Source organism: Corapipo altera, unplaced genomic scaffold, assembly GCF_003945725.1.
Source record: "Corapipo altera isolate COAL_440 unplaced genomic scaffold, ASM394572v1 71, whole genome shotgun sequence".
NCBI lineage: Eukaryota > Metazoa > Chordata > Aves > Passeriformes > Pipridae > Corapipo > Corapipo altera.
The window spans coordinates 1350807-1376525 of record NW_020884916.1 but is presented as its reverse complement, the minus strand read 5'-3'; the positions used below and the strand labels follow the sequence as shown (position 1 = coordinate 1376525).

The 25719-nt window shown below is 49.1% G+C and overlaps 1 protein-coding gene across 13 annotated transcripts in view; it reads left to right on the top strand.

Moving 5' to 3' along the window:
• Positions 1-25719, top strand: part of NCAM1 (neural cell adhesion molecule 1) — a 91422-nt gene that overhangs the window by 51801 nt on the left and 13902 nt on the right. For 3 of the 13 annotated variants that reach the window (XM_027655733.1, XM_027655742.1, XM_027655740.1), the window contains exons 9-18: positions 2533-2562; positions 6272-6422; positions 7323-7507; positions 7847-7943; positions 8642-8812; positions 9665-9796; positions 10836-10850; positions 18005-18007; positions 22780-22904; positions 23855-24035. In XM_027655733.1, coding sequence (XP_027511534.1) covers positions 2533-2562; positions 6272-6422; positions 7323-7507; positions 7847-7943; positions 8642-8812; positions 9665-9796; positions 10836-10850; positions 18005-18007; positions 22780-22904; positions 23855-24035 — 1090 coding nt within the window. The remainder of the gene's footprint in view (positions 1-2532; positions 2563-6271; positions 6423-7322; positions 7508-7846; positions 7944-8641; positions 8813-9664; positions 9797-10835; positions 10851-18004; positions 18008-22779; positions 22905-23854; positions 24036-25719) is intronic. The other 10 variants (XM_027655738.1, XM_027655745.1, XM_027655746.1 and 7 more) reach the window with 6 other exon arrangements.

Here is a 25719-nt window from a genome sequence, read left to right as displayed (position 1 = left end):
ACCTGGGGTTTCCTTGGGTTGTGAAGGTAGGAACATGCTGCTTAGGAGGAGTGTTTGCCTTGTCAGCGTGGGATTGGGATTGCTGTCTGTCCCTGCTGCAGAGCAGAGGCCTGGGGAGGCAGCAGTGGCATGGTTTGGAGGGGTTTGCCCTCCTCTCCCCTTCAGTGCCCGTTGCTGTACCAGTGCAGGCAGCAGGAATTGGGAGGGATCCCAGGTGAGAGCTGCTCAGCTCCCTCCTCACCTTCAGTGCTTCTCAGCCCCTTGAAGAGCCACGTTTCTCTCACTGCTCTGGCACAAAACTTAACTGTGCCTCAGGAAATGAGTCTTGCTGTGCTGTAAGCGGTGCAACGAGTTTGACAGTTTCAGTGCAAACTGTCAGATTTTTGGCTGACACGGTCTCTGACTGTGCACACACTTCATGGAGCAGTTGTGGAGCCAGTCCTGGGTTTCTTACCCAGCAGTGCAGCTCAGTGGGTGGGCATGGGAGGGGAGCAGGTGAGGGTTCATACAGGCTGTTATCCTGTGGCCAGGGCTGACAGGAGGGGTGTCTGCAGTTCAGGGTCTCATTCCCTTGCACAGCTCACACCAGGTCAAATGACCAGTGCAGTAATTAAAATAAATAAAAACTAAAAGGCAAATTGAGTGACCTGGAGGAGAGTCAGGTACTCTGATGATGCAGGTGAGCATTGCTGCAACACCCTCAGCAAAGGGATGCAGCACACTTAACATTCCAAATTTAACTTAATGGAAGCCTAATTTCCTGATTGTGTTTTGTTTTTTTTTTTCTCCTAAGCGGGCAATATACCTTGAATACAACTCCCTGTCTTAAATTTGTGTTGTGCTTTGCATCTTAGGAGATGTACATGGGACTATCTTTGGATTTAATGATCCGGGGAGAGAATTACATTGGCAGTTCCCAGGAACTCCTTTGTGATGAGGATTCTCATTTAACAACTTGCTTCCAAAGGGAAGGGGAGATGCAGGAGGCTCTTGATTCCCCCTTGTTCCCTGCATGGTGCTGAGTAGAGCTTGTGTCTCTCTGTCTTGGTGGGGGACAGTTAGTCTGGAACTCTCCAGGATGGACAATGTGCTTCTGCCTCTTTCCCCACATCCCTGAGTGCCATTACAGAGGAACAGCAAACTCTGGGGGTGTGGGAACAGGCTTTTTTCCTTCTCATGTTCCTTTAGATTGGCAGGTACTGAACACCAGAGGATCAAAAGAATCCCCCTGTGGGGGGGACCCAGTGACCAGGACTGGAAGGGGACTCAAATGGATACAGGCAAGGCAGGTCCCTGGCAGAGTGACTGGGACAGCAAGAAGGGATTATTTTGGGTTATTAGGCTGCCTGTTCAGCTTTCAAGGACCTTGTGCACAACAGGATATATATATACATAGGAATGACCAGGTTTTGGGAGTGTCCTGCCCTGTGCAGGTGTTGGGGAGCTTCACTTCAGGCTTCTAGTTACAAGCAAATGCTTTGCTTTCATCCAAGACATTGTAGGACGGGGCTGTCTGTCCCATCTGTTAATATTTGAGTCTCACAATGTTCACTAGAAGCCCTGTGGAGACAGTGCTGTGTTTTTTAGTCTCATTTCCTGAGTTTCCATCTCCATCCCTGTCACTCGTGTGTGCGCTGTGATATCCACACTCGTGCCTCACACCCAGTGGTGCCATCATGGCTGGGACATTAGCAGCTGATTTTGGGCTCCTGAACTGAAGTGGATCGAGTTACAATTGATGCAGAGTCCCGAAGATATTTGAAATATAAATTATAGGGGGGAAAATGGAACCCAGCAGCTTTGGTCTTTCCGAACCGCAGTGATTATGGTCCACACTGTTGGTGGCTTTCTCTGAACGGGAAACATCTGCCTGAAATATCTGCTTTAATGTAAGGTTTGTGCATGTTTCACTGCTGTTGGGTTGTGCCAGGCCCAGGAAGGGCTGGGTATGATCAGCTGGAGGCACCAGGTCCTGCCGTGCCCTGTGCAGGGTGTCCCACTGTCCCAGTGCTCTGCAGCTCGAGGTCTCCTCCTCCTGGCACAGAATGCATGGAAATCCAGCTCCAGATGCATGGCCTGGTTAATGGGGGGCAGTGGGAATCAGTGTGTGTGGGTGGCAAACAAACCAGGGGGAGAAGACCAGTTCTGGGACTTGTCTCTGCAACTCAGTGCCCCAGGTGAGCAGAGGCACCTCCCCAGGACCTGGGCACAGGGGTCTGGAGAAGGTGAGAGGTGCCAGGGGACACAGCCACGGGCTGTGTGAACACAGGAGCAGTTTCAGGTGCCAGTCCCCTCTGGTTGGTAACCTTACAACCAGTTTCTAGGAGCTGGAATTCTGAACACCAGCCTAAACTGAGGTTCTGTGGGCAGTGGGAAGTGTGATGGCCCCCACACACAGGAGATGTACACCCTGGAGCCTGCATGTGCACAGGACACAATGTGCTGCAAACACTGATAACCTGAAAGCAACCTTTGATAAACTTTTATTGCTTTTTTTCTGTTGTTGTTGTGTTCTATATCTGTTCTCTCCAGGCTTCGTGGACCCGGCCCGAGAAACAAGAGGTATAAGATTACCAGACCTTTAGCAAACTCCTTAGGTTTTTGGTTTTGGTTTCTCTTTAAGCATTACAAGATTAACAAACCTCTAGTCCAGTAACCAAGCCAACTAAACGAGCATTAATATGAACAAGTTAAATACCAGCACATGAGAGAAACAGCTTCTAGAATTAGAAATTACTTGGCCTGTAGTGCTGCATTTTTGGATGAGCAAACTAGCTGTGTTGGGAGTGAGTAACCCTGCCACTTTAAAGGAAAAAAAGACAATTAAAAGTAAAAGCAACTGTAAAATCTGACAGATCCTGCTTTCCCCATGCTGCCTCTCTTGGAGATTGAAGATTAGCAACAGCATGTTCTGGGGAAGGATTTTTTTCCCCCTGAGATAATTCTCCTCTGCTCCAGCCAACTCACCTATTTGCTCATGGTGCTCCTGAAGCTTGACCTTCTCTTAAAGGACAACTGCATCATGTTCCATTTCCAAATCAATGCAGATAAACCTTTCAGGAGGCGTATTTCTCCAGAAAATGCTCCAAATTGCTCAATTGCTCTTTGTCTTTGATTTGCAAGGGTCAGTGAGGGGGTGGGGTTGGTACAAGTGGGGTTTGTTGCTTTTAATTTCACATTCAGTGCTGTACTGGAAAAATAGTAATAATAATAATAATTATAATGAGAATAACCGACCTTTATGTGCACCTGATTTGTAACACTTGCTTCAAAATGGACCAGAAAGTTTGTTTCCAAGCAAATAACAGAGGTCAGGTAGAGAACAAAATTAACCATCAGAACTGGGAGGGGGCTCATATTTGTATTTTTAGGATTGACTTTGTGGAAGCTCTGGGCACCCTGATTTTTTTTCTTAACTGTTTTTAAGCCATCCTAAACCACAGAGACTGGTGTGACCTAAACAAAGTAAAGCTGTAATTTAAACACCATCCACCTGTGTTTCGTGTGGGGCTGAGAAGATCCTGCCCCCTCTTCCTCCAAAATAATCTGTTGGAATAGATGTATAGTGGCAAGTGAAGGCATCAGATATTCAGAGCAGTTTGCATTGAAGAATTTGGAATCTGAGTAGTTGCATCTCTTCAGGACTCCTGTGAATTCCTGTGACAGTTGTCTCTGTGTCCCCCTGCCCCCAGTGTTTGCTCTGGGCTCTCTCTCTCTCCAGCTTTTGATTAATAAGAGCACTAACACTATTAAGCTTTGCTGCCTCTACATTCCTTGCTGCCTCTGTGTCTGAAAATCTCCAGCTGGGGTTTGGTGAGAATGTTGGTGAAGGTTTATCACTGCAGCTTGTGCAGGATATATCTTTAAAATCGCTTTTAAATTGCCTGGGGGCTTTTGGCAGGGGGTTCCAGCAGCAGGAATTCTGGGCTGGGGAAGTGCAGGGAACACTTGGCATGGAGTGTTTCAGTCTTCCTGAGGGTGAGGAAGGTGAGGTGAGGGAGTCACAGCAGCACAGCCCCAGTCCCACCACAGCTGGTGCTGCACTGGGAGTCAGGGCAGCCCTGCAAATACTGAAGGGTTGGGTTAGGGCAGGGCAAGCACAGAGCCAGGAGAGACCCCTCATCTTCCTTCACTGCAATTTGTACCTTTGAGCAGGATTTCCAGGTGTTCCGTGGTAGTGGGAAGTGGGGGAGGAGAAGGTAGGACTGTGTGGAATTAAGTCAGGGATACTTGTTTGTGGAAGGACTGGAAACTCCAGAAGGTGGAGGGAAGGGGGATAACAGCATTTTATTTGCCTCTCCTCTTGCCCTTTGGCTCTGGGGCATTGAGCTCTGGGCAGGCTGTGCCGACAGTGACTGTGTGCCCCAGGGATGGGCACAGTCTGGGGAGGAACACCTCGTGTATCTCAGGAGGAGCTGCAGTGGTTGGCACTGCAGAGACCCCTCACACCCTGCCTGTGTCCCTGAGGGGGTCTCCCCATTACTAGGAAGCACTTTGTAATCCAAAAGCCTTGAAATCAGGGAGACAAGGATTACAGGTGTCTGTCTCTGGCTCACAAGTTTCTACCTTTCCTGTCTCCAGCAGCCAGGAGTTGTTGGCATCTGATGGGCTGAAACAGGAATAAAGAGAACTAGTCGTGTGCTTTCTTGGGTAGATGTTTTTCTCTTCTTTAGGGTATTTCCCCCCATCTTTCTTTTTCTTTTCCTCTGCCTTTTGCATTAAGAGACAGAGCTTCATCTTCAGAACCAGTTGCATTCCTTGTGAAGTTGTCCCTGGCACTCTGTTTGTGTTGGACCTTGAGGAAGTGGGGAAAAGGCAGGTGACACTTGGATGTAAAATTACCTTTTGTGATATTTTGGTTTCAGAAGTGGGTTTTGGAGTCAAATCACAAGTCAGAAGGATGGAGTTTGTGGCACTGGTCAGGGATTGCAGGAGACCTGTGTGCAGGGTAGAAGAAAGGAAAAAAACCCCACATATAATTGGGTTTGTGTCATCGAGGGATCCTGGTTTTGTGCACGTGAGATTGGACTGGCTCAAATGGGCTGATGTTAGAATAACAGAGGGAACAAATCACATTTGCTTGTAAAAGCTTTGTCAGAGACCACAAACTCAGCACATAAAGAGGCTTCAGGCCCAGGGGCTGTGAACACCTGAGACACCAGAGCTGTGCTTTGTGCTCCAGCTCAGGGCACTTGGCTGTTTAAAATCCTCAGGGCTTTTTAAACCATAATCTCAGTGCTTGTCCTGTACCTTCCAAGAAGGCAGATGCTCTTGGAGCATGACTTGCAGGAGGAGTGGAGGCTGCAGCAGCAGGCACAGCCAGGACAGGACCAGATTTATTCCCTTGTGCCACTTTGGAGATCGGATGAGACAGTTGGTGCTTTAAAGCTTCCAAACTGGAGCACGAGGGTGGAGAGAGGGTTTGAGTGGCCTTGAGTGTATTAACAGAGCACTTGGGCTTTGGTCCCAAACTGGAGAGGAAGCAAGCCCAGCCTAGGGTGGGATGGGATGGCTGGGTGGGCACAGTCCTTTGGAGCAGATGGTGGCCTGGATTTTACATTCCCGGTCTCTCCGTCAGTGACATCCCCACACTTTCTTGCATGTGGGAGGTTGTTCTAGAATTGTCTTGAAGCACCACAAGGCCTTGAAGCAGGGCTGTCTCTACAAGGGTCTTGTAGTTTTCTTGCCCTCATCTCTCTTCCTGTGCCCCTCTACACTTTTCTCTATTCTCGTGCCATGTTCAGGTGGAAGTTCTGAGCTTTCTTTTTGCATAACTCTACTCTGAATTCTGGATCTGTTCTTGTTAATGCCATTGCAAGGACACTGAAATAAATCCGGTGTTGGTGAGAGAGCAGGAAGGGCTGAATTCTCTGAGGGGAAGCACAGTAGCCATTGGGGAGGTTTCCTTTATTTCCTTCCATGCTGACAAAACCTTCTAACCAGAGCTGGATCTCTGCAGTTCTCATTCTGGGGAGAAGCCTGACTTTGGTCACCCTCAGATCTTTGTAGCAACATCTGATACTTTGGTCCTTCATCTCATTTTTCCCCCTTCTCCTGAGTGCTCTGAGTCACTGCAGTCGGCCCCGTGTGACCGGGAACCTTCCCGTTGTTTTGGAAGTGCCTCCCTGCGCCCTCCGGCCTCGGGTGCCCCCTTCCCAATCCCTGAGCCCCGCAGGGTTGGCATGAGGTAGAGCTGCCCTTGTTGCCACCCCTGTAGTGTGCAGCCCCGGGTCGGGGCTCAGCCTCTGACGGGTTTTTCCCTCCCTGGCAGACCCTGGACGGGCGGATCATCGTGCGCAGCCACGCGCGGGTGTCGTCGCTGACGCTCAAGGAGATCCAGTACACGGACGCGGGGGAGTACGTGTGCACTGCCAGCAACACCATCGGCCAGGACTCCCAGGCCATGTACCTGGAAGTGCAGTGTAAGGAGCAGAGCGTGGGCTGGGGAGGGGGTTGGCAGGGGGCAGTGTTTGGGTTCCCTTTCCCCGGGGTGACACCGAGGTGCCTCCGGCTCGGGACGTGCCCGATGTTGGGGATGAGGGTGTGGGAGGCAGCTCAGCCTGAACACATTTAGCTGGAAACGTTGCTGGGTGCCTGCCTGAAGGGGTTTGCTGTACCTGTCTGCAGCTGGGCTGCTCTGTGCATCTCGAGAAGGTTATGGGCCACAGATCTGCTGCAGTCCCATTTGTTGGGTGCAGCAGAGTTCTTCCCTAGAAAAACTTCCTGGCATAATTTCTGTTGTGGTTTGAGACTCCTAAAAATCCAGTTTCTGAGTCCAAGCCCCCCTCCCACAACTCACTTCAGTGTGAGAGGGGTTTTCCAGGCACAACACAAGATTTAATTTGGGGGAAGGGAATTATATTACAAGAATTACACAAATAAATATTATAATACATTACATACACAATCCTAATTATTTCTCCTATGATAAAGCAGTATTTACATTGGATCAAATCTCTTTTCCCTCCAATAGAAGTCCAGAAGGGAAGAAGGAAAGATCCTTTCCACATTCAGTGTCTCTCCTCTTCAATGCAGCAGTTGTGGTTGGAGTTGTAGCTGGATCTAATCTCTCTCCATTACCATTTCCTAGTTGCATCCTGCTGTCTGCTCCTCCCACACTGCACAGGAGCAGCTTTGGGATGGAGCAGGTCTCCTCCTTATGTCCTTCAGCAAAAGACACTCGGAGAGGACAGTTCCCATTTCCTGTATTAGATTCCCTTTCCCACACTGAAGTGGACCCCAGCCAAGGGATCCTTAGAGTGAGGCTGCCTGGGCTGCTTTAGGAGATTGGCTCCAATTGCCTTCACAAATCTGTCTTGCAGATGCCCCCAAGCTCCAGGGCCCTGTGGCTGTGTACACCTGGGAGGGAAACCAAGTGAACATCACCTGTGAGGTGTTTGCCTACCCCAGTGCTGTCATCTCCTGGTTCCGGGACGGGCAGCTGCTCCCCAGCTCCAACTACAGCAACATCAAGATCTACAACACTCCCTCAGCGAGTTACCTGGAGGTGAGGAAAAGCCAGGGGGGAAGGAGGCACGTGCACCCAGGGAGGCTCAAATAATTGATGTCCCTGATGTTGAAGGGGTTAAGTCTTTTGCAAGGGCACCCTGTTGGTAGCAATGAAGTTGTGTGATGTTTCTGGCACATCCATGCTGAGAAAATCAGGTAATACAGGACACAACCCCCTCCCTGCCTTTGGTTTTTGCCCACTGCAGTTCTCCCCTGTGGACAGCCCTGGGAGTGCCAACACCTGGATTCTGCTGTAGGGTCCCTCCAGTTAAAGGAGTGCTTTGGCAGAGTGAGAAGGGGGTTCTGATCCGAGCTTGAGCTTTCATTCCTCCCACAGGTGACCCCAGACTCGGAGAACGACTTTGGGAACTACAACTGCACTGCCGTGAACCGCATCGGCCAGGAGTCCTCCGAGTTCATCCTGGTGCAGGCAGGTGAGCAGCCCAGGCAGGAGAGCAGGGAATGGAGTGTGTGGGGTGTTGAACTGAGGTGACAGAGTGGCCCTTCTGTTGCAGTTTGTGTTCAGCAGGAGAGCCAACTTCTGCCTTCAGAGAGGCTGTTCCAGACTCTGTGCTGTAGATGCTCAGTGTCTCCATTTCCTTGTTTCTGGAGGGTCTCGTTCTTTCCTGTCCCTCCAGCACACCTTGACAGAGCTGTGATGTGTGATTTCTGACAGACACTGCATGTGTGTGCACAGGGGCTTCCCCAAATCAGCAAAATACCCCTGATGGTGCAGGGAGTGCACGATACAAACCCCAGAGCTGACCCAGCCCAAGGGACCTGTGTCTGACTGCAGCACACCCTGGGAGGGTCTCTGGGGTCAGGCTCTGTAATGCAGTGCTCCATGGAAGGACTGTAGGGACAGAAGAGCATCCAGGGTACTTTTGCTACACTGCTCTGGTTGTCCTCAATTAGAGAAGGGATTGTGAGTCTCCAGCCTCACAGAGAGGAGACAAGATGAAGGTCTCTGCTCTAATTAACCTTCTTAAAAGCTGCTCCAAAGGGAGCCTCAGGCCCAACCTCCTCCTCTCCTTTGTGAAGCCATGACAAGGGTGTCATTGTTGTCCCCAGTTTGCTGCTTTCTTTTCCCTGATCCCTCCTGTGTCTCTGGTTCTCTTCCCTTCTCCCACAGACACTCCGTCCTCCCCGTCCATCGACAGAGTGGAGCCCTATTCCAGCACTGCCCAGGTGGAGTTTGATGAGCCTGAAGCCACTGGTGGGGTTCCCATCCTCAAGTACAAGGCAGAGTGGAGGGCCCTGGGCGAGGGAGAGTGGCATTCCAGGTTGTATGATGCAAAAGAAGGTAGGACAACACAACCAGGTGGTACCTCCCCAGACCGACTGTCCTTTAGGGAACAGCTTTGCACTTCCACCTCCTGTAGTTATAAGGCCCAAAAGTAGTTCTTAAACATTTGCTGTGCAGTGACAGGTTGTATTTTCCCTGGGAGATGAGTGTGCTGAGGGCTGTACCTGTGTGGCAGGGCACAGAGGGGGAGGGCAGCACTGTGCTCATCTCTGCAGCCCTTCCTTGTTCCCACCATCCTCCCTGAATGAGGTGAGGAGCCCTGTGCTGGGAATCAGATGAGTGTTCACTTGCTGACTGGGGAGTGTCTGTGTGCTTCCCACAGAAGGCTTTTCAAGCCCCTCAGTTCCCCTTGGAAAATAAACCCTCCTATTTCAGCAGCAAAGCTGCCTCCCATTACAGCCCATCTTGTTAAAGCAATCCATAGCACTGCGCACTGCTTAAAAAGGATCTGTAAGCCAAATAAACCAAACTCATTTTGATTTGGGAGGACTAGAGATTATCTCAGTGGGTTAGAGGCTGGTACTAATAATGCCAAGGTTGTGGGTTCAATCCCTGTAAGGGCCATTCACTTTGGAGTTGGACTTGATGGTCCTTATAGGTCCCTTCCAACACAGAATATTCTGTGATGTTGTGACTGTGAAAAGGAGAGTTCTATTCCACCACCAGTCATGCCTGGAACAGAAATTCTTCTGTTAGGTCCCCTCTGGAGTGATGGGATCACACAGAGTCAGGTTTATTCCTCTCTTTCCTCCCTTGTGTCCATGCAGGAAAAACAGAGCTTATTTCTTTCTTCCTATCACCACGACCCCTGAGCTTTTCTTTGCTTTCCTTCCCTTGTTTCTTCCCCAGCCAACGTGGAGGGCACCATCACCATCACTGGCCTGAAGCCTGAGACCACCTACTCGGTGAGGCTGTCTGCAGTCAACGGCAAGGGCGTGGGGGAGCTCAGCCTGCCCTCCGAGTTCAAGACACAGCCAGTCCGTAAGTGAAAGCCAGCCCTGCTCTGCCCCTCTGCTCACCTCACCTTCAGTCTTTCCAGGGAATCTCTGCCATGCATGGAATGACACCTCCTTGTCTCGCAGACCTGGCTGCACCCCGTGTTCTCGGGGTGCCTTTGGGTTGTAGTGGGTTTGGTGGCTCATTAAAAATCCTCTTGGGAGGGAGGAGGCAGAGGAGCTGTTTTACCTGCACTGGTTGGTGCCCTGGGCTGCCAGAATGGACTTGGTGTTGCCACAGAGAAGGGACTATGTAAGGGGGGATTTAAATGAGGAAAAGCAGTTGAGGAGGGTGTTGGTCCTGGAGAGTGTGGTGTCACTGGCACAGGGCAGGTTTGCTTTGCAAATCAGAAGTGAAGATGTTCAGCACATCGAGGCCATGAGCTGGGGAGGGAGGGAGGGTTCTCTTTTCTGCACATCCCTGCTTTAAGGTCCCATCCATGAGGGGATTCCACAGCCTCTGCTGTGCTCTACTGGGTCATCTTCCAGTCCAGGCACAGACCGTGGCCCAGCACTGTCCCTCCTGTTCCAGTCAGTATGAAGGTGGCAGGAATTCAAAATCAGAGTTATTCAAGATGGGAAGGAGAGAAAGAGAAAGAAAAGGAGCAGAGTGTGCTGGGGAGATGTGACAAAAGCAGGCAGGGGAGAGGTGGTGGTTCTGTGGCTCTTCTTTCCCATTCCCCTGCATCCTGATCTTCAGCCTGTTCTTCTTCCCACCGTCACACCCAGACCTCTGTCCCGTTCTGGAGCTCTTCTGAAGCCACTCTGAACTCAGAGCAGTTCCCAGCCCATCAGGTGCTCGTTGGAGGCCCCTGAGCTGTGCATGGTCTTGGTTTTTGTCTGCCAACTTGTGCCTGCCCAGAGCTGCTGAGCAGAGCAGCGTGGGGCAGGACACCTGTGGGATTTTGATTTTCCAGCTCCCTGTTCTCTGTCTCCTCTTCTCACATCTTCTACATTTTTTTTTGTGTGTCTATCTCTGTCCTTTTATTTTTTTGGTCTGTGTTCCATCCATGGATAAACTGCAGGCATCCCTCACCCACGTAAGTGCTCTCTGCATTTCTTTCACTCTCTTTTTTTTTTTTTTTTGCTCCTCTAACATACAGAACATTAGCTTTTAATTTAGTGCCTTTTTCCTCTCAGGGTCTTTAGAAATGGAGTAACTGGTAGTGTCCATTTCCTAACAAGACTGACTCTAGAATAGTCACCCTGCTCTGGGTGATGCTGCTCTTTTTTAGAACAGAATTAGGGCTTAACATATTTGTCTTTAGTGTAAAGCATGCAACTGAAATATTTAACATAGTGATTGTCTAATAATAATAATAATAATAGATAGTGTATTGACTACAGACTGGAGTAGTGGAAGGCTTCATATTTATGAATCCATTAAATTTTAATAAAATATAGATAATTCAGGGAAACCAAAGAGGAAGAAGTTTGAGGTAAATTTTAAGTCTGGTTTAGACCAATCAAGAACCAACCAACCAAAAACTTCTAAATTTTTAATATCTTCATAATTTTGAAAACAAGAACTTCAAGAGAAAAAAATTCACATTTTTTGCCTCTTCTCACCAGTAATTTTTACCATTAGTAGTCTTTGGACAGTCTTCCAGCACTTGTGTAGGTTGTGTACTTAAACCTCATACTAAATGAAAAACAAAAAGCATGTTTCCCCCTTCCCAATGCAAAGTGAGTCAGAAATGTGATGGATGTGTTTAATTGTCAGTGAAACACTGGGTGCTCCATAGCTTTGTGCTGTTCCAATCACAGCTAATCAATGGAGCCAAAAGGAACCTCTTCATTTCAGAGAGCATTATTCTCTTTATTAATGTGTCCTTGTGGTGAACTGCTGTTATTCCCAAGATTCCATGGACAAGCTTGGGGAAGCTGCTGTCACATCCTTTGAGATTTCTGAAGCCGAAGTTAAAAAAACAGGGAATAATTTTTATTTTTAACCCAAATTCCCGTGTTTAAATCCTGCCTGTGCTGTTTTTCCTTCAAGACTGTTTTATCCAAAAGCTTGGACGCAGTGGAGCAGTGAGAGGATGGCTGGGTTGGTAGTCAGGGTGGATGAATGAAGGGACAGATGGACAGACAATTGCAAATTGCAGCAGTTAGAGAGTCACCTGGGAGACATTTCCACAACATATGTGCAGTCTGGGGCCTGCAATTGTGTGGAGCCTGTTAATTGCAGCAGGAGTAATTATATCCCTTCTCTGAAGGTAATCATGGAGAGTGTTACAGCTCCCAGGGTCTGGGGAGAGTCCAACATAGCAGTGATAGCCAGGGGAGATCAGGGCTGGGGTGTGCACATCAGGGCTGCAGGAAAAGGGGAAAAATCCAATTAAGAAGAGAGGAAAAAGACCATTAAAAGCTTTGTTTCAGCCACACTGTCAGATCTGTCTGCCAAGCCTCATGTCCAGCACCTGGGGACAGGTGTGTGGCTTTGAGGAGCATTAAAGCACATTTGTTGTGGAGTCTTTTGGTGGTTTTTAATGTGGCAGCAGGCTGCCAGTCAATCCATAGCCCCCAGCTCTGCTCCCCTGTAGGGTAAGTTCCAGCTCTTCTCCCTTCTTTGTGGACTAAACTGTATTTTTCATTTGCAAATTCTGTTCTGCTCCTCCAGGCACAGCCCCTGCTGGGATCCCTGGGAGCTCTGGGTTTGACACCAAAACACCTCCATGTACAAACCCCCAACCCAACAAACCAACACCAGAATAACCCCCAGATTCCAAATCCCTTCACATTCTCCCTTTGGGCAGTTTTTACCAGGAATCCCCTCCCCTCCTCACCTGCTTTTCTCTTTCCCCAGCGAGTTCTGCTGCACCCACCTCCCGTTTAGCAGAGAGTGAGTACGGCACAAAGGGCTGCCTTTGGTCCACTGTGCTCTGCATGATCTTCTCACTGGGTGTGCTGCAGTCTGCCTAACATCCCTGGAGGGTTTTTTAACATCCCTGGGGGGTTTCCTAACATCCCTGGGGGTTTTTTCCTTCTCTTCTCTTATTTTTCCCCCCAGCTCTCTCTCCATGGGGCTGCTCCCCCTCTCTGTCACTGATGGTTCTTGGGGTCTTGGAGACAGGGCAGTGATAATTCTTTAAACCCCAAAGATTTTATGTGCAATAGTTGAGAAACCCCTCCCACAGCTCGTGTCTCTCCTGCTGTGTTCTTCCCAGGGCTTTTGGGAGCAAGGACATTCCCTGTCCTTCTATCCTGGCAATCCCTGTATTTCCTGGTGCAGCCTGGGCAGTGCAGGCTGGCAGCTTCTCCCAGAACTCACTCATTTCCTGAGGTGCTCCCACTTTCAGGGCTGTTAGTCCCTTTTCCTGCTCTCTGCATGTTCCCTGGACATAGTGCATGGAGGTGGGAAAGTCCTTTCCCTGTGGAGGGGGGCTGGAAAGCAGCAGCAGGGCACAATTTTTGCAGCTTCTTTAGGTAGCACAGCCCTGCCGTGGGGATTCAGGTCATTCTCACTCTCACTAAAGCTCCTCTCTCTCCTTTCTGTCCCCCCTGCCCCTTCCCCTCGATTTCCACGGGGTTTCACCTTGACTGTCCTGTCCATCCTCCACGTTTCCATAGCAACTCCTCCTGCTGCTGAATCCCAAAGCCCAGAGGCACCGAGTGAGTAGCTGGGCAGTGCTGGGCAGTGCTGCCCGTGCTCTGGAGTGCTGCTTGTGGTGCTGCAGCCCTTGGGAGAGGGCATTAAAGTGCTGTATTGCCTCATCCTGGTGCCTGTTAACCAACAGTGTGTGGTGTGAGCATGGGGAGATCCCAGCATGGGGCCACTCTGCCTCCTCCTCCTCCTGTCAGCCCTCCAAGCATGTGCTAAATAATGGAAGTGGAAGGTTTAGAAGGAACATGGGGGGGGGGGTGGAGGTGGGGGGAAAAGAAATAGAAATTATCATTTCCAAAAAGAGTATTTGCCTTTCATGTTCCCCATCAGTGATTTTGGTGTTAAAGCTGCCTTTGCACAAAGGGATGTGGACTAAAGGATGTTCTTGCTGCCCTGCCTTGCTCTGTTCTCTTTGAATCCAGGGGAAGATAGAGTTGATATTAAAAATATGGGTGTTGGATGCTGAAAGAGATGCAAATGAGGAGATGGAATATCTTACAGGAGAGAGGGAGCTTTGCCCCATCTTACCACCAGTGCCCTGCTTGCCTTAAAAGAGGTGTAAACTTCCCAAGAAATCCTGTGTGAGATGGACCTGGATTCAGATCCCCTCAGTTCTTGCCCATCCCTTGCTGTCTTGGCAGCCATTCCTGGTGAGGCTGGGTCAGGGTAGCCCAAGGAAAACCAGCTGAAAGAGTTGCATGAGTTGATTTGTACCCAAAATAACCATTTTGAAGTGTGTGCTTTGGCCTGTTCAGAGTCCAGGGCCACCCCTGCCTGGGTCTGAGTGGCTGTGTCACATGGGTGACTTTAATCCCTGCCTGGAGGAGATTTACAGTCAGTCACATGTCCATAGAAAAGCCAAGCAAATACCTGCAACAAAATAGTGAGAGAAATAAAAAAACCCTTAAGGAAGAGGCAGGTTTTCATGGTGCATCCGTGTGTTTTGAGCAGCTAATCATTCCTGCAAGGCCAAAATGCTTCTCTTTTGGTTTGCAATAACCAAATGTCTGCGTTTCTGTGATCTCCAGGCTGGAGACCTGCAGTGGGTTAGAAATGGGTCGTTGCTTCTAAATGGAAAATACTAAAAGCATGATGTGTGTGATTGTTCCGGGGGTTGGGATGGATGGTATGGCCAGTGAAAGGAATTAAAACTCCCCATAATTATTGCTACATTTATGACTGGCACATTCTGTGGTCTAACCCTTGTCCTTTACCTGCCAGTGGCCACAGCCAACGAGTTCTTCTTGCAGGATATTTTATTTGTCCAAAGTGCCAAACCCCAGTTCCTGATGCACTGGAGTGCTGGGGGTTCTGAATTGCTGAGGAGACTTTTTAATTCTCATCACACCTGGAGGATGGGGAGGAGAGGGCGAAGGGCAGAGTCTGTAATAATCCTTTATTCCTTAGGAGGCAGAGACTCTGTTCTTGTGTGGGCTTCCCTTGGAGGGAAAACGATGGGTTAATGTTTTGCAGAACATTTTGTTCCCTAAAAAGAATCTTTAGGGAGAAAAGAGACTGAGGGCTGATTTGTGATCAACATTTTCCACCCTTGATTTTGGTCTGGGGGCAGGGGGCTGTGTGTGGAGGAGGAGGAGGGAGGTGGGGTTTGTAAGGACAGAAGTTTCCATTTTCCCCCACACTGAAGTTCAGCTTTTTCTCCTGGCCAGAGGCAGCTCTGCCCTGTCCCTGTTGTTTGTGTACAGACTCAGTCTGTGCAAAGAGCAGCCACATTTGTATGCTGGGCTGTTCTGCAGCAAGGCAAGATGTGATATTCAACAGCACAAAAAGAGCACTGGCACAGGGCTGATGCTCTTATAACTTTTGCATCATTTAATTACTGCTGCTGCTGCTGAATGATCTTGTGTTTTACCCTGCCCTGACCTCGGGGGTTCAGTGAATGAAACCAAGAGCAATTAGAAAATGAGAGTTGCTGGGTGGCACCATGAAGTCAGGAATTGAAGCCTAATGAAGCTGAAGAGTTTCTTCACTGGCTTTAGTGAGTTTTTGCCTTGATGTGATCAGTAGCATATGGGAGATGTCTATAGTCGTGTTAAGAGGTTAAGGAATATGTATCTCCTTGGAATTAATCCTCTGAGGTTGCTCCAATAAGTAGTTCTGTACCAGTGGCAGTAATGAAGTTTTTCTTGCAGCTCTCTCCACTGAGGAATCTGGTTTGGCTTGCACTTGAAAAAGTGGATTATTTTTCAGATGAGGTACTAACATGAATGTTTCTTCTCTCCAGTCTCCTGGTTTTCCAGAATCTCTAGAAACTTCTGTCTTATTTAGTAGGTACTGGCCAAGAGGTTCAATTTGCAGGATGAGGGAGGTGGAGGACACTGAGCAAGAGACATTCAGGTGGAAAACTGAGTGGGTTTTTCCTATAAAGTCTGTGTTACCTTTCACAGTGCATCCAGCCAATGCAGGCTTGGGAAAAGCACCCCAAGGAGCTGGGGACTCTTGCTTTGGAATTTATTTCCCCCAGAAATGGGCCTGTCCACTGAGTATTTGCTGTAAGAAGACAAATGCACATGAGGGAAGCCTGTTTACCTAAAAAGTGAAAGTTTGATGACAGGTGTCCATTGATTCATTTGTCTTTCACACTCCTTTTCTTTTTCCTTTCCCTCCCACCCTTTCCAGATTTACCAGGAAGTTCAGATGTTTCTTTTCTGTGCCACTGCCTGTGTCCAGCTGGAATCCAGGAGCTGCCACTGCAGTGCCTGCAGGCAGACAGTGCTGAGCTCCCCTTCTCCACAGCAATTCCCTGGTCAGGGCCAGCTCTGATGGAAGGTGTGGTTAGCTGGGGGCTGAGGGAGAAGCATTTTCACAGAACAGACCCAGCTGCATCTCTCCTCTTGGTGCTTTTCAAAAACTGTGCTCTGCAGCTCAGCTGGGCACTGCTCAGCTAGAACAGGGGCTAGAAATGACATTTTGACCAGGTTTTTGGCCCAGTGGCTCTGAGAGAGACTGGCAGCAATTGTGTTTTGAGACTCCCAGAATTACAGCCCCTGAGCAGAGCTCTGGGTGTCCCTCTGTGCCCTGGCAGTCTGTGCTCTGCCTGCCTGCCTCCCACCCATGGCAGGGGGATGACTGCAGGGTTCTGAACTGAACACACCATTTCCAAGTGGCTTCTGTGTCTCAGAAGCTTCTGCTTGTGGCTCAAGGCCAGCCTGGACGGGGCTTGGAGCAGCTTGGTCTGGTGGAAGGGGGTTGGAATTGGGTGATCTTTAAGGTCCCTGCCAACCCAAACCATTGTATGACATTTGTGCTGCTGATTTTGCCCTTCAGCTTTAACTGAAGCCTTCTCTCCTGGGGAGGTGATCTGACAGGCAGCCTCTCTTGCCTGTTTTGAAATCTCGTGTTTCCTCATGACCAGAAGACACTCTTTGCCTTTCCAGCCCAGTAAACTTCCCTCCTTCTCAATGCACCTGCCCAGAGTTGTGTGAGGCTATATTTATAACTGCAGAGAATGGATTGAGAGCTTTGTTGTAACAAATGGATTTTACATTTTGCACCATCAGTTTTTTCCCTGGTAATGGCGTGTCCTTAATCTTGTCAGGGAACAAGCACCCAAAAGATTAAGGGTTTAATTCTCTATACATCACATTAACAGGGAAGTACCAGAACACTGTGAAGTCACCTCATTAAGGTGAGACAGAGGGATGAGCATGAAAAATGCAAGTTATAAAGGAGAGAGTAATTTAGGAAGGGAAGTGGAGCATGGACTTGGCGTGTGCTCTGCTGTGACACCTGATGTTGTGCCATTCCCCTGTCACACACTGCACATTCCTTCATCTTTTCCAGCACTTGCTGTCTCCCTTGGGCCAGCTTGGTCATTCATTTCCAGAGCAGAGCTCTTCATCCCTCTCCCCACTGACAGAACCCCCCCTGCACACCCAAAGCCTCAGTGGAGCCCACGGGGTGGGGCAGAGCTGGGGCACCCAGTGCAGGCTCTCACTGACCACATTCCAGTTGCAGCTCCTTGATGGAAAGCTCTGGCCTTGGAAACGTTCACACCCAGCAGGTTTTTCTCTCTTGCAGTTGTTGTTATTTAGGAAGACCCTTGTCCTGCAGAGGGGAGGACACCTCAGTGTGGGAAGCCAAGGTTTGTCCTCCCTTGGGCGGGTTCTGCCCCCTCCACCTCGGCTGTGTCTGAGTAACAATATTCCCTTTTTCTTTCCTACAGTCTTGTGGATTCCTCCAGCATTTCTGGCACACACTCTGCAATAATTTTTGCTCCTTTTGTTCTCTGATGTGGTATCACTAAGCAGTGACGCAGCTGTGCCTAACCCAGGTCATAACCCAGTGCTTTCTGTGGTTTAATATTCTTATTTTCCAGGCGGTTTTACTGTCTCCCCAGTGTTTCTGATGTATACTGGCTAATTTAATTTTGCTCCTATTTTATTTAGTCTGTAATTCTGTTGTTGATTTTTTTCCCTTGCCCATTGTTTACATCAGTTTTTTAATTTTTTTGTATTTTCCATGTGACCTCCTCCACTTTCCTTTCAACCAAATCATGTGCGTGCGTATCATGTGACTTTGTCATGTGGCTTGCATGGTGCTGCTGATGTCGTCCTCGCTGGTGAACAGAAGGTAAAACACTTTGTTCTGATTGGTTGCCTAGATTTGGGGTGAGGACTCCCCTCTGGTCGCCGACCGGGGAGCTCCAAATTCCGTCACTCCACAAATCCTCCCACGAGCCCCCTTGGAGAAGTTGCTCATCACTTTGTCTGCATGTCAAGGACTCAACTTCTGCATTAACTCCACCTCAGTCTCCTGCACTGAGCTTGGAAAAAGCCTGGAGGGAAAACAAAAAAAACAAGGCAGAAATCCCCTGGCTCAGTCATTTGCTTCTTCTCTCAGAGTCCAGCAAGGAGCTGTCCAGGAAGGTTCTGGAACACTCTGGAATGAACACCAGTGGCCAGAATCCCTTTGCCCCTCAGGGTACCAACCACAGGCTGGTATTTGATGGGGGGTTGTGGCAACACCATCTCTCCTGTGGCTTTAGCAGCATTTTGCCCCTGTACAACACACATTTATGTAGGTGTGTATATATATATGTATATGTATTTGTATATATACACACATTCACACTGCACATGTTTAGCAGCCTTCCAAAAGAATCCTAAATTCTCTGTCTCTGACCACCACAATGTCACAGTGAAATTTAAGAAATAATTTTTTCTACTGTAAAACTTTAGCACAGCTCGAATGGGAGCTCTGCTATAAAATACTGTATATATACACTATAATATATATATATAATGCCATTTATAGTATATATAGTATAAAATAGTACACCCAGGGTTCATGATGGGAGCTCCACCTCACACAGTTTCCATCAGAGGTGCTGTTGCACCTTTCTTGCTGCTCCACCCATGGAGTATCTGGGAGCCTGGCAAGGATTTAACCCAAACTCATGTCACAGTAGCTGCTGATCTCCATGAAATCAAGAAGCAAATGACTGACCCCTGCAGCTTCTGGAGCTGGAATCAGCCTCCAAGTGAAGTGTGTGGCAGTGACAACAGTTTCTGCAGCGTTGGGATTTTTACAACTTGGCTTCATGCTCTGCATAACCTGAAGGGGAGGAGGGAGGGAAACTCTTCTGCTGCCCCAGCTCAACAAGGGACTGTGAAAACCAGGAAGCAATTGGCTTTTTTTCAACCTGTGAATTCTGAGCTCACCTTATTGTCTTGGACAATCCAGGAAAGGATTTAGGCTGGGGAAAACAGAACTAACACCAGTAACCTTCCCACATGACTGCATGCACAGAGGAAACCCCTCTTCCCTGGGTCTCTGCCCTCTCTGGTTGGACTCCAGGAGGGTTGAAGACTTGGTTGTCTCGTTTTTGCATGTTTTTTGTTCCTTCTTTTTGACTGTTGGTGTTTTGCTTCTCTTGTGTGCATTCTGAAACCTCCTGAGCTGTTCTTTCTCTGTATTTACCACTCGTGGAGACTTTCCCTGGTGTTTCTTTCCAGTTGTGACTCCTCAGGTCACAATCTACTCCTGTTCACACAATGGTCAGAGATTGCAGAAATCAGCTCCTTCCTTGTTCCTGTGTGGCAGAAATTGCCCTCAACAGCACTTTGTACTCTCTAAGCACAGCAAGGATGCAGGATCTTTCCTTGGTGCCAGCTGGGCGAGGATTTAAGCTCAGCCTAAATAGTGCTGCAGTGTCTGGTGACCAGTCTGAGCTGCTTTCCCAGGTGGGCAGAGGAGAGGTGTGGTAAAAGGTGTCTCAGCTGCACTGCTGTCACTTCTGGGGTCCAGCACACACTGAGTGCCCGGGGACCAGGGAGAAGTTTGTGCTGATTTTTTTCATGTTCTCCCCCCAACCTGAAGTTTTCCTGCACTCCTGGTGCTTGTGGCACTGAATGTAAACTGAACAGTGCAAGGATACCAGGAACCATTTACTGCTGCCCTGCAGCAGGAGATTATTGGTGCTGATGGCTTAGCAGGAGTGGATAAAAACCCATTTGGAATCGTAAGGGCTCAGAGCACTGTCCGCAGCTCCCCTCACACCATGTGTGGGAGCCACCAGGGAGTGATTCAGCCTTTGGGAACCTGCAGGAAAGTCCTGATTTCAGGTACAGATCAGATTCATTCTGAGTTACCTCTGGAGCCCAGAGGAGGGATGTCTGAGCTTCCCTCGGGATGTGTGCCCTGCCAGGGCAGTGCCAGCAGCACTGACACCTCCTGGAGGGACAGTCCTGCTTCCTCAGCACAGCAAAGCACTGGAGGGCTCCTTTCTGAGAGAGGAGGGCACATCTCTTGGCTTCTCCCCCAGGTTGAAGCACTATTTGGATTGCTTTTGTCCTGGAGAGTGTCCTGTGGATGAAGTTGGGCTCAGGCTGGATCCCCCAGCAGTGTGGAAGCACAAGGTCCTGCGTCCCTGCTCCTGCAGCTGAGTGGCTTTGAAGCAGATGTTTGGAAAATGATGATCCAGAGGAAGTCTGGCATGTCTGGAGCTGGTGGCTCTCACTGAGCCCCAGGGGATTCCTCAAGGACCCCCCGTTCTGTGGAACGTTAAGGCTGGAAAATGCCCCTGAGGAGGGTGGAAGGGGCAGATTTCTGCAACGTGCCCAGCGAGCTGGGTGTGAGTGGGAGCTCCCCAGGCATGAGGCCCCCCCTGTAATGCTCTTTGCCTTTCAGCCCCGGGCTGTAGGGAGGATGCATGTCTGTGAGCATGAGCTGCTTCTCTAACCTGCTGGTGACAACCTTCTCTCTTCAGCTACTGACATCTTCACTCATCACGGGGCTGCTGATTCTGCTGGACTAAACTCTTCCCACTAAACTTCTTCCTCCTTTGTTTGACACACTAACCCATTTTTAATTTTACAGCCCTGTTGTATCTGGATTACATCCACCTGCTTAAGAGAAATGAAATGCCATGTAATTATGGAGAGAAAGCTGAGGTATTTTCAGCAGGGCTTGCACTGCTCCTCCTGCTGGGTGTCAGCCCTGAGGAGTGCTCAGTGTTCTCCTCTTTGAACAGAATGTTTCTCAGGGCAGAAGGGAATTGAGGTATTGGGGAAGGAAGGAATCAGGAGCTAGAAATCAGGCAATTCAAAGTGAAGAAAAGGTTCAGCAGAGAAGGTAATTAATCATGGGGATGGCTGTGTATAAAGAGCAGCAGCATCTCTGACATTTAAAATCAAGAACGAGCATCTTTTCAAAGGATGTTCCCCTTAGTCTTGGTGCTCAGTCACTGGAAAAAAAGATCTATCCTGTGTTAGATAAAAGGTCAAATTCTGTAAGTACAGAATTCTGTAAGTGTTCCCTTATTACTCCAGATTCTCTTTCCTTATTGCTCATTATCTCTCTGAGGTGAGGGTGGCAAAGAGCCCTGAGGAGATGCTGATCCTGCCCTGCCCAGCTGGCAGTGACCATTGCTCACACCTACAGAATTGCTGCTCAGGAATGGCTCAGTGTGCAGCCAGGCCAGTGGCCAGGAATTGTTCCCAGTTGTTACTGGGAGCTGGTTTCTTGTGTAAAAAAACCTACAGAACCAGACATTTGGGTTTGTTTAATCATTGGTGAATAACCAGTGTTGTTGCAGAGTAGCTTCTTAACTCAACTCAATGGTCAAAACCTGTAACTTTGTGGTGATGTTTTTCTTTTAGGATTGAGGAAATAAAAAAAATATAATTGCTTGGTTAATCTGATGTGTCCCAGGGGGGAATCCAGCTCTGGAGTGTCCAGCTTCTATGGGGGAGCCTTGTAAGGGGGGCATAGGCAGAGTGAGGGTTTGGAAAAGCAAAATAAAACCTGGGGAAAGGGAGCATTGTCTCTGTACATCTTTAAGAGAAGTTGCTGTGTTGTGGAACACAATTGTGTGTCTCACATCGGGGTGTCCATGGGTGGTAATTGCCTTCTGGGAGCAGCTGGGATGTTAGAGCATGTGAGAGTGTGCAAGAAAATGGAATTAATCTTAAATTACTGTGTCAGTCCAGGTCTTGCAGTTTTCTCATTGATGTTTCACCAAACAAAATGTGCTCAAATCCTTTCTTTGGCCAGGAAGGGGAGGGGGAAGGGTTTCAGATTACTAATGAAGATCAACTTCTGAATTATATTGGAAGATTAACTTTTCTCTGGCCAGTCAGAAATGCATGTGCTTCCCATTAGGAGCTGAATACAAATCCAGACAGAACAGATTTAGAATTGAGGATGGTTTTTTGGGTTGATTTTAGTACAACTGGCTTATTATTTCCTTTCACTTTTAGTAGTATTGAATAGAAATAAGTCTTTTAAAAAAGTTTTATTCTCAGCAGCAGGCTGAGCTTTAAAAAAAGTCACAAATGTTATTTCAGCATCCAATTTTGATCCCATTTGCTCCTCCTGAGGTCGCAGATCTCACTGTTGCAGAGTTCTGGTGTCGTTCCCTGTGGGATACCTTGAGAGCTGGATCATTTGTGAGCTGTATTTCACCTCACTGTGGTGTATCTGGGAGTGTGTGTTCAGGAATAATGTCCCTTTTCAGTGATGCTCTTTAGATCCACGTCCCACAGGAGCAGCCTGGTTGCCACATCCCCCACCTTGGTGTTTTCGGGGTGTTCCACATCAGTTTTTGCAGCAGAAGTAGAGAGGATATATCTGGTCATGGCTCCAGGATATTCTTGGGGAAGGGAGGGGCCTTTGTCACTCAGCCTCTGCTTCCAGCACCCACAAAAATGGGAACTTGTGCTGGTGAAACAAACTGCCCAGTGCAGGGAATCCTTGGGTCTGGCAGATATTTGTGCCCCAGACACGCAGAGTGTCGGGGTCAGGATGAGTGTAATGAACTGTTCCTCTGATTTTTGAGCACTTTTTCCCTGATGATTTTTTTTTTTTTTAACAAACCAACCTAAATCCCCCCCTTGTTCCAGGGGAACCCAGCGCTCCCAAGCTGGAAGGGCACATAGGAGAGGATGGGAACTCCATCAAAGTGAACGTCATCAAGCAGGACGACGGCGGCTCCCCCATCAGACACTACCTGATCAAGTACAAAGCTGTGAGTAGGACCCCCCCCAGCCTGTCCCCTGCCCCCTGGGCAGGCACACAGCCCTAAAGCTGGGATCTGCTAGGCCAGGCCGGGCTGGGAATAGAATGGGGGTGGTAAATCAGGCCAGAGCTGTGTTAAGAGGTAAATCTGTGTCACTCAGATGATTTAAATTTGATATGCTAAGGTATGTAAGAAGACTCTTAAAGTGCTTTGTGAGGTAGAGAAGCTGCAGCTTTTGCCCCCCTGAAAGTGGTCTAATGATGGGGCAAAGATGAGAGGGGGAAATGAGGGATTTTCTTCAGGTGTGGTAATGCAGAAAACAGGATTCTGGGCAGGAAAGAGGCTGTTTTGGTATCTCTCATCCTCTCCACTTAGAGAGGATGTTTTCACAGAGTAGCTGGGGTTGGAAGGGACCTCTGGAGTGCATCCAGTCCGAGGCAGGGTCACCTGCAGCAGGTGACACAGGAACACATCCAGGTGGGTTTGGGATGTCTCCAGGGAGGGAGACTCCACAGCCTCCCTGGGCAGCTGTTGCAGGCTCTGCCCCCCTCCATGGGAAGAAGTTCTTCCTCGTGTTGAGGTGGAACTTGTGCTCTGGTTTATGGCCACTGGGCACCACTGGCAGGAGTCTGGGACCATCCTCTGAGCCCCCTGGGAGCTGTTTGAGTGGACTGATGGGACACAGATGAGGTGCTCTGCCCTAGCTAAGGGACACAGATGTGATGTGATGCTCTGCCCTAGCTGAGGGACACAGATGTGATGTGATGCTCTGCCCTAGCTGAGGGACACAGATGAGGTGCTCTGCCCTAGCTGAGGGACACAGATGTGATGCTCTGCCCTAGCTGAGGGCTGCCTGCTGGTACTGCAGCCTCCCCATTGCCCATGCCCAGCCCCCTGAGAGCTGTGCAGGCTGGCTGCTGACCCGGGGCTGTGTTCCCCTGCCTGTCCCTGCCCTGCAGAAGCATTCCTCGGAGTGGAAGCCGGAGATCAGGCTCCCGTCTGGCAGCGACCACGTGATGCTGAAGTCCCTGGACTGGAACGCCGACTATGAGGTCTATGTGGTGGCAGAGAACCAGCAGGGCAAGTCCAAACCCGCCCACTACGCCTTCAGGACGTCTGCCCAGCCCACTGTCATCCCAGGTACGCCCGGCACAGCTTTTTGTTGTTTTCTGCTTCCAATTAATGCACCGGTGCTGCCTCCTTTAATGTGCCTGAGTAACCCTGAGACTCGCTTGCTTCCAGCCCATCGATCACGGTTGGTTCCCCATCCAAAGCTTAGTTCTGGCCTGAGTGTACATACCTGTGCTCCGTGTTCCAGTATGTACAGCAGGGAGTGCTCCTGACAAACCCCTGCCTCACTGTTCCCAGGGAATGTTGGCTTTCTTTGGGTCAGGATTTGCCCATTGAGACTTTCTGGGCTCAGAAAGTGGGGGGCCCATTTTAAACTCTTTCTATCTGTGGGGCAATCTGCAATCACAATGCAGGTTTCCCCCCCAGATCTGCTCTGGGCTTGCTTTTACTGCTTGTTTGTCATCCAGCTCAGCCTTTGGAGGAATAAAGGCATAAGGAGGTTTGCCAGTGGTTGGGAAAGGAGACAGTGAAAATCTCTTTACTAAATGAAATGGAGATCAAATGATCAAATTACAGTAATTTTCAAACAGCACCTGTTTAATGTCGGGGAGGGAATTAGGATAAATCACTAAAAAGAATTATTAGAATGCTGCTGGAAGCTCTCGTTTCAGACAGGCTTTACTTATTAGTGTGCTTAAAAAGTGAGGTTTAAGGACAATTGCTATGAAAACCAAGCAGAACTATCAGCTGGGCTGCAGGAACTGAGCAGTTTGCAAGGTGTGGAAAGGCCAGTCAGAATTTCTTCTCTACATGTGGACATCTAAAAAAAAAAAAAAAATGGGTGGGAGAAACCCACACAAAGCAACTGAAACCTCAGGATGGAATTGCTGGGCTACCTGTACATGAAAGTTGTGCTGGTTAAAGGCAGGGGAGTTTTAAAGATCTCCTGAGTCAGGTCCTCACTGCACAGCCAGAGTTCCTGCCAGGGTTGGTGCTGACAGTCCACGCTGAGGGGAACGATTTGATTCCATTCTGTCTTCCAGATTAACTCAGTCTCGTGTTTTTTCTTCAGAACAACTGTTTTCTTTCCCTTGCCCTGAGAACTCAGCCCTTGCTCTGCCCCCTCCTTTGCCCCCTCCCTGCCTGGCTGAAGGGAACAGCTGAGACCTGTGGATGCTGAAATCCCTGGTTAAGGCAGAGGATGATTTGTTAAGCATACAAATGAGTGACCCAGTTGGGCTGGGCTTGGACAAGTGTGTGGTAGGGAGGAGGAGGAGGGAAACAGGGCCCAAGAGAGGCTGGGGGGGCCGTTTGAACAAGGCTGGAGTTTTGGGTGGAAGAACCCTCAGTAACTCATTAAGCAACTTACTCTCTGATTCTCATTTTCAGCAGCTCTAATACTGACTCCCCTCACCCATTTGAAGGACAACTGTGGCTGGTGTGGCAGCAGAGGGTGAGGGTGGTTTGGCAGAGGGTGCCCTGAGGTCAGTTCAGAGCTGAGCAGCCAAACCCCGAGGTTGGGAGCAGCAGTGAGTGGTTCCTTTGCCCTGGGATGTGTCTCCCCAGTTAAGTCACGAGCACTGATCAGTTTTTCTGTTCCACCACGGTCCTTTATGTGCAGCCACTGCTGGTTTCTTGTGTTGGTGTTTTATTTTAGCCTTTGATGGGACAACAAAGCTCCTGGGACAGCTGGGAGGGGCCTCAGCAAAGTCTGGGAGTGCTGTTGGCTCTGGAGCACACAGGGATAAAGTCT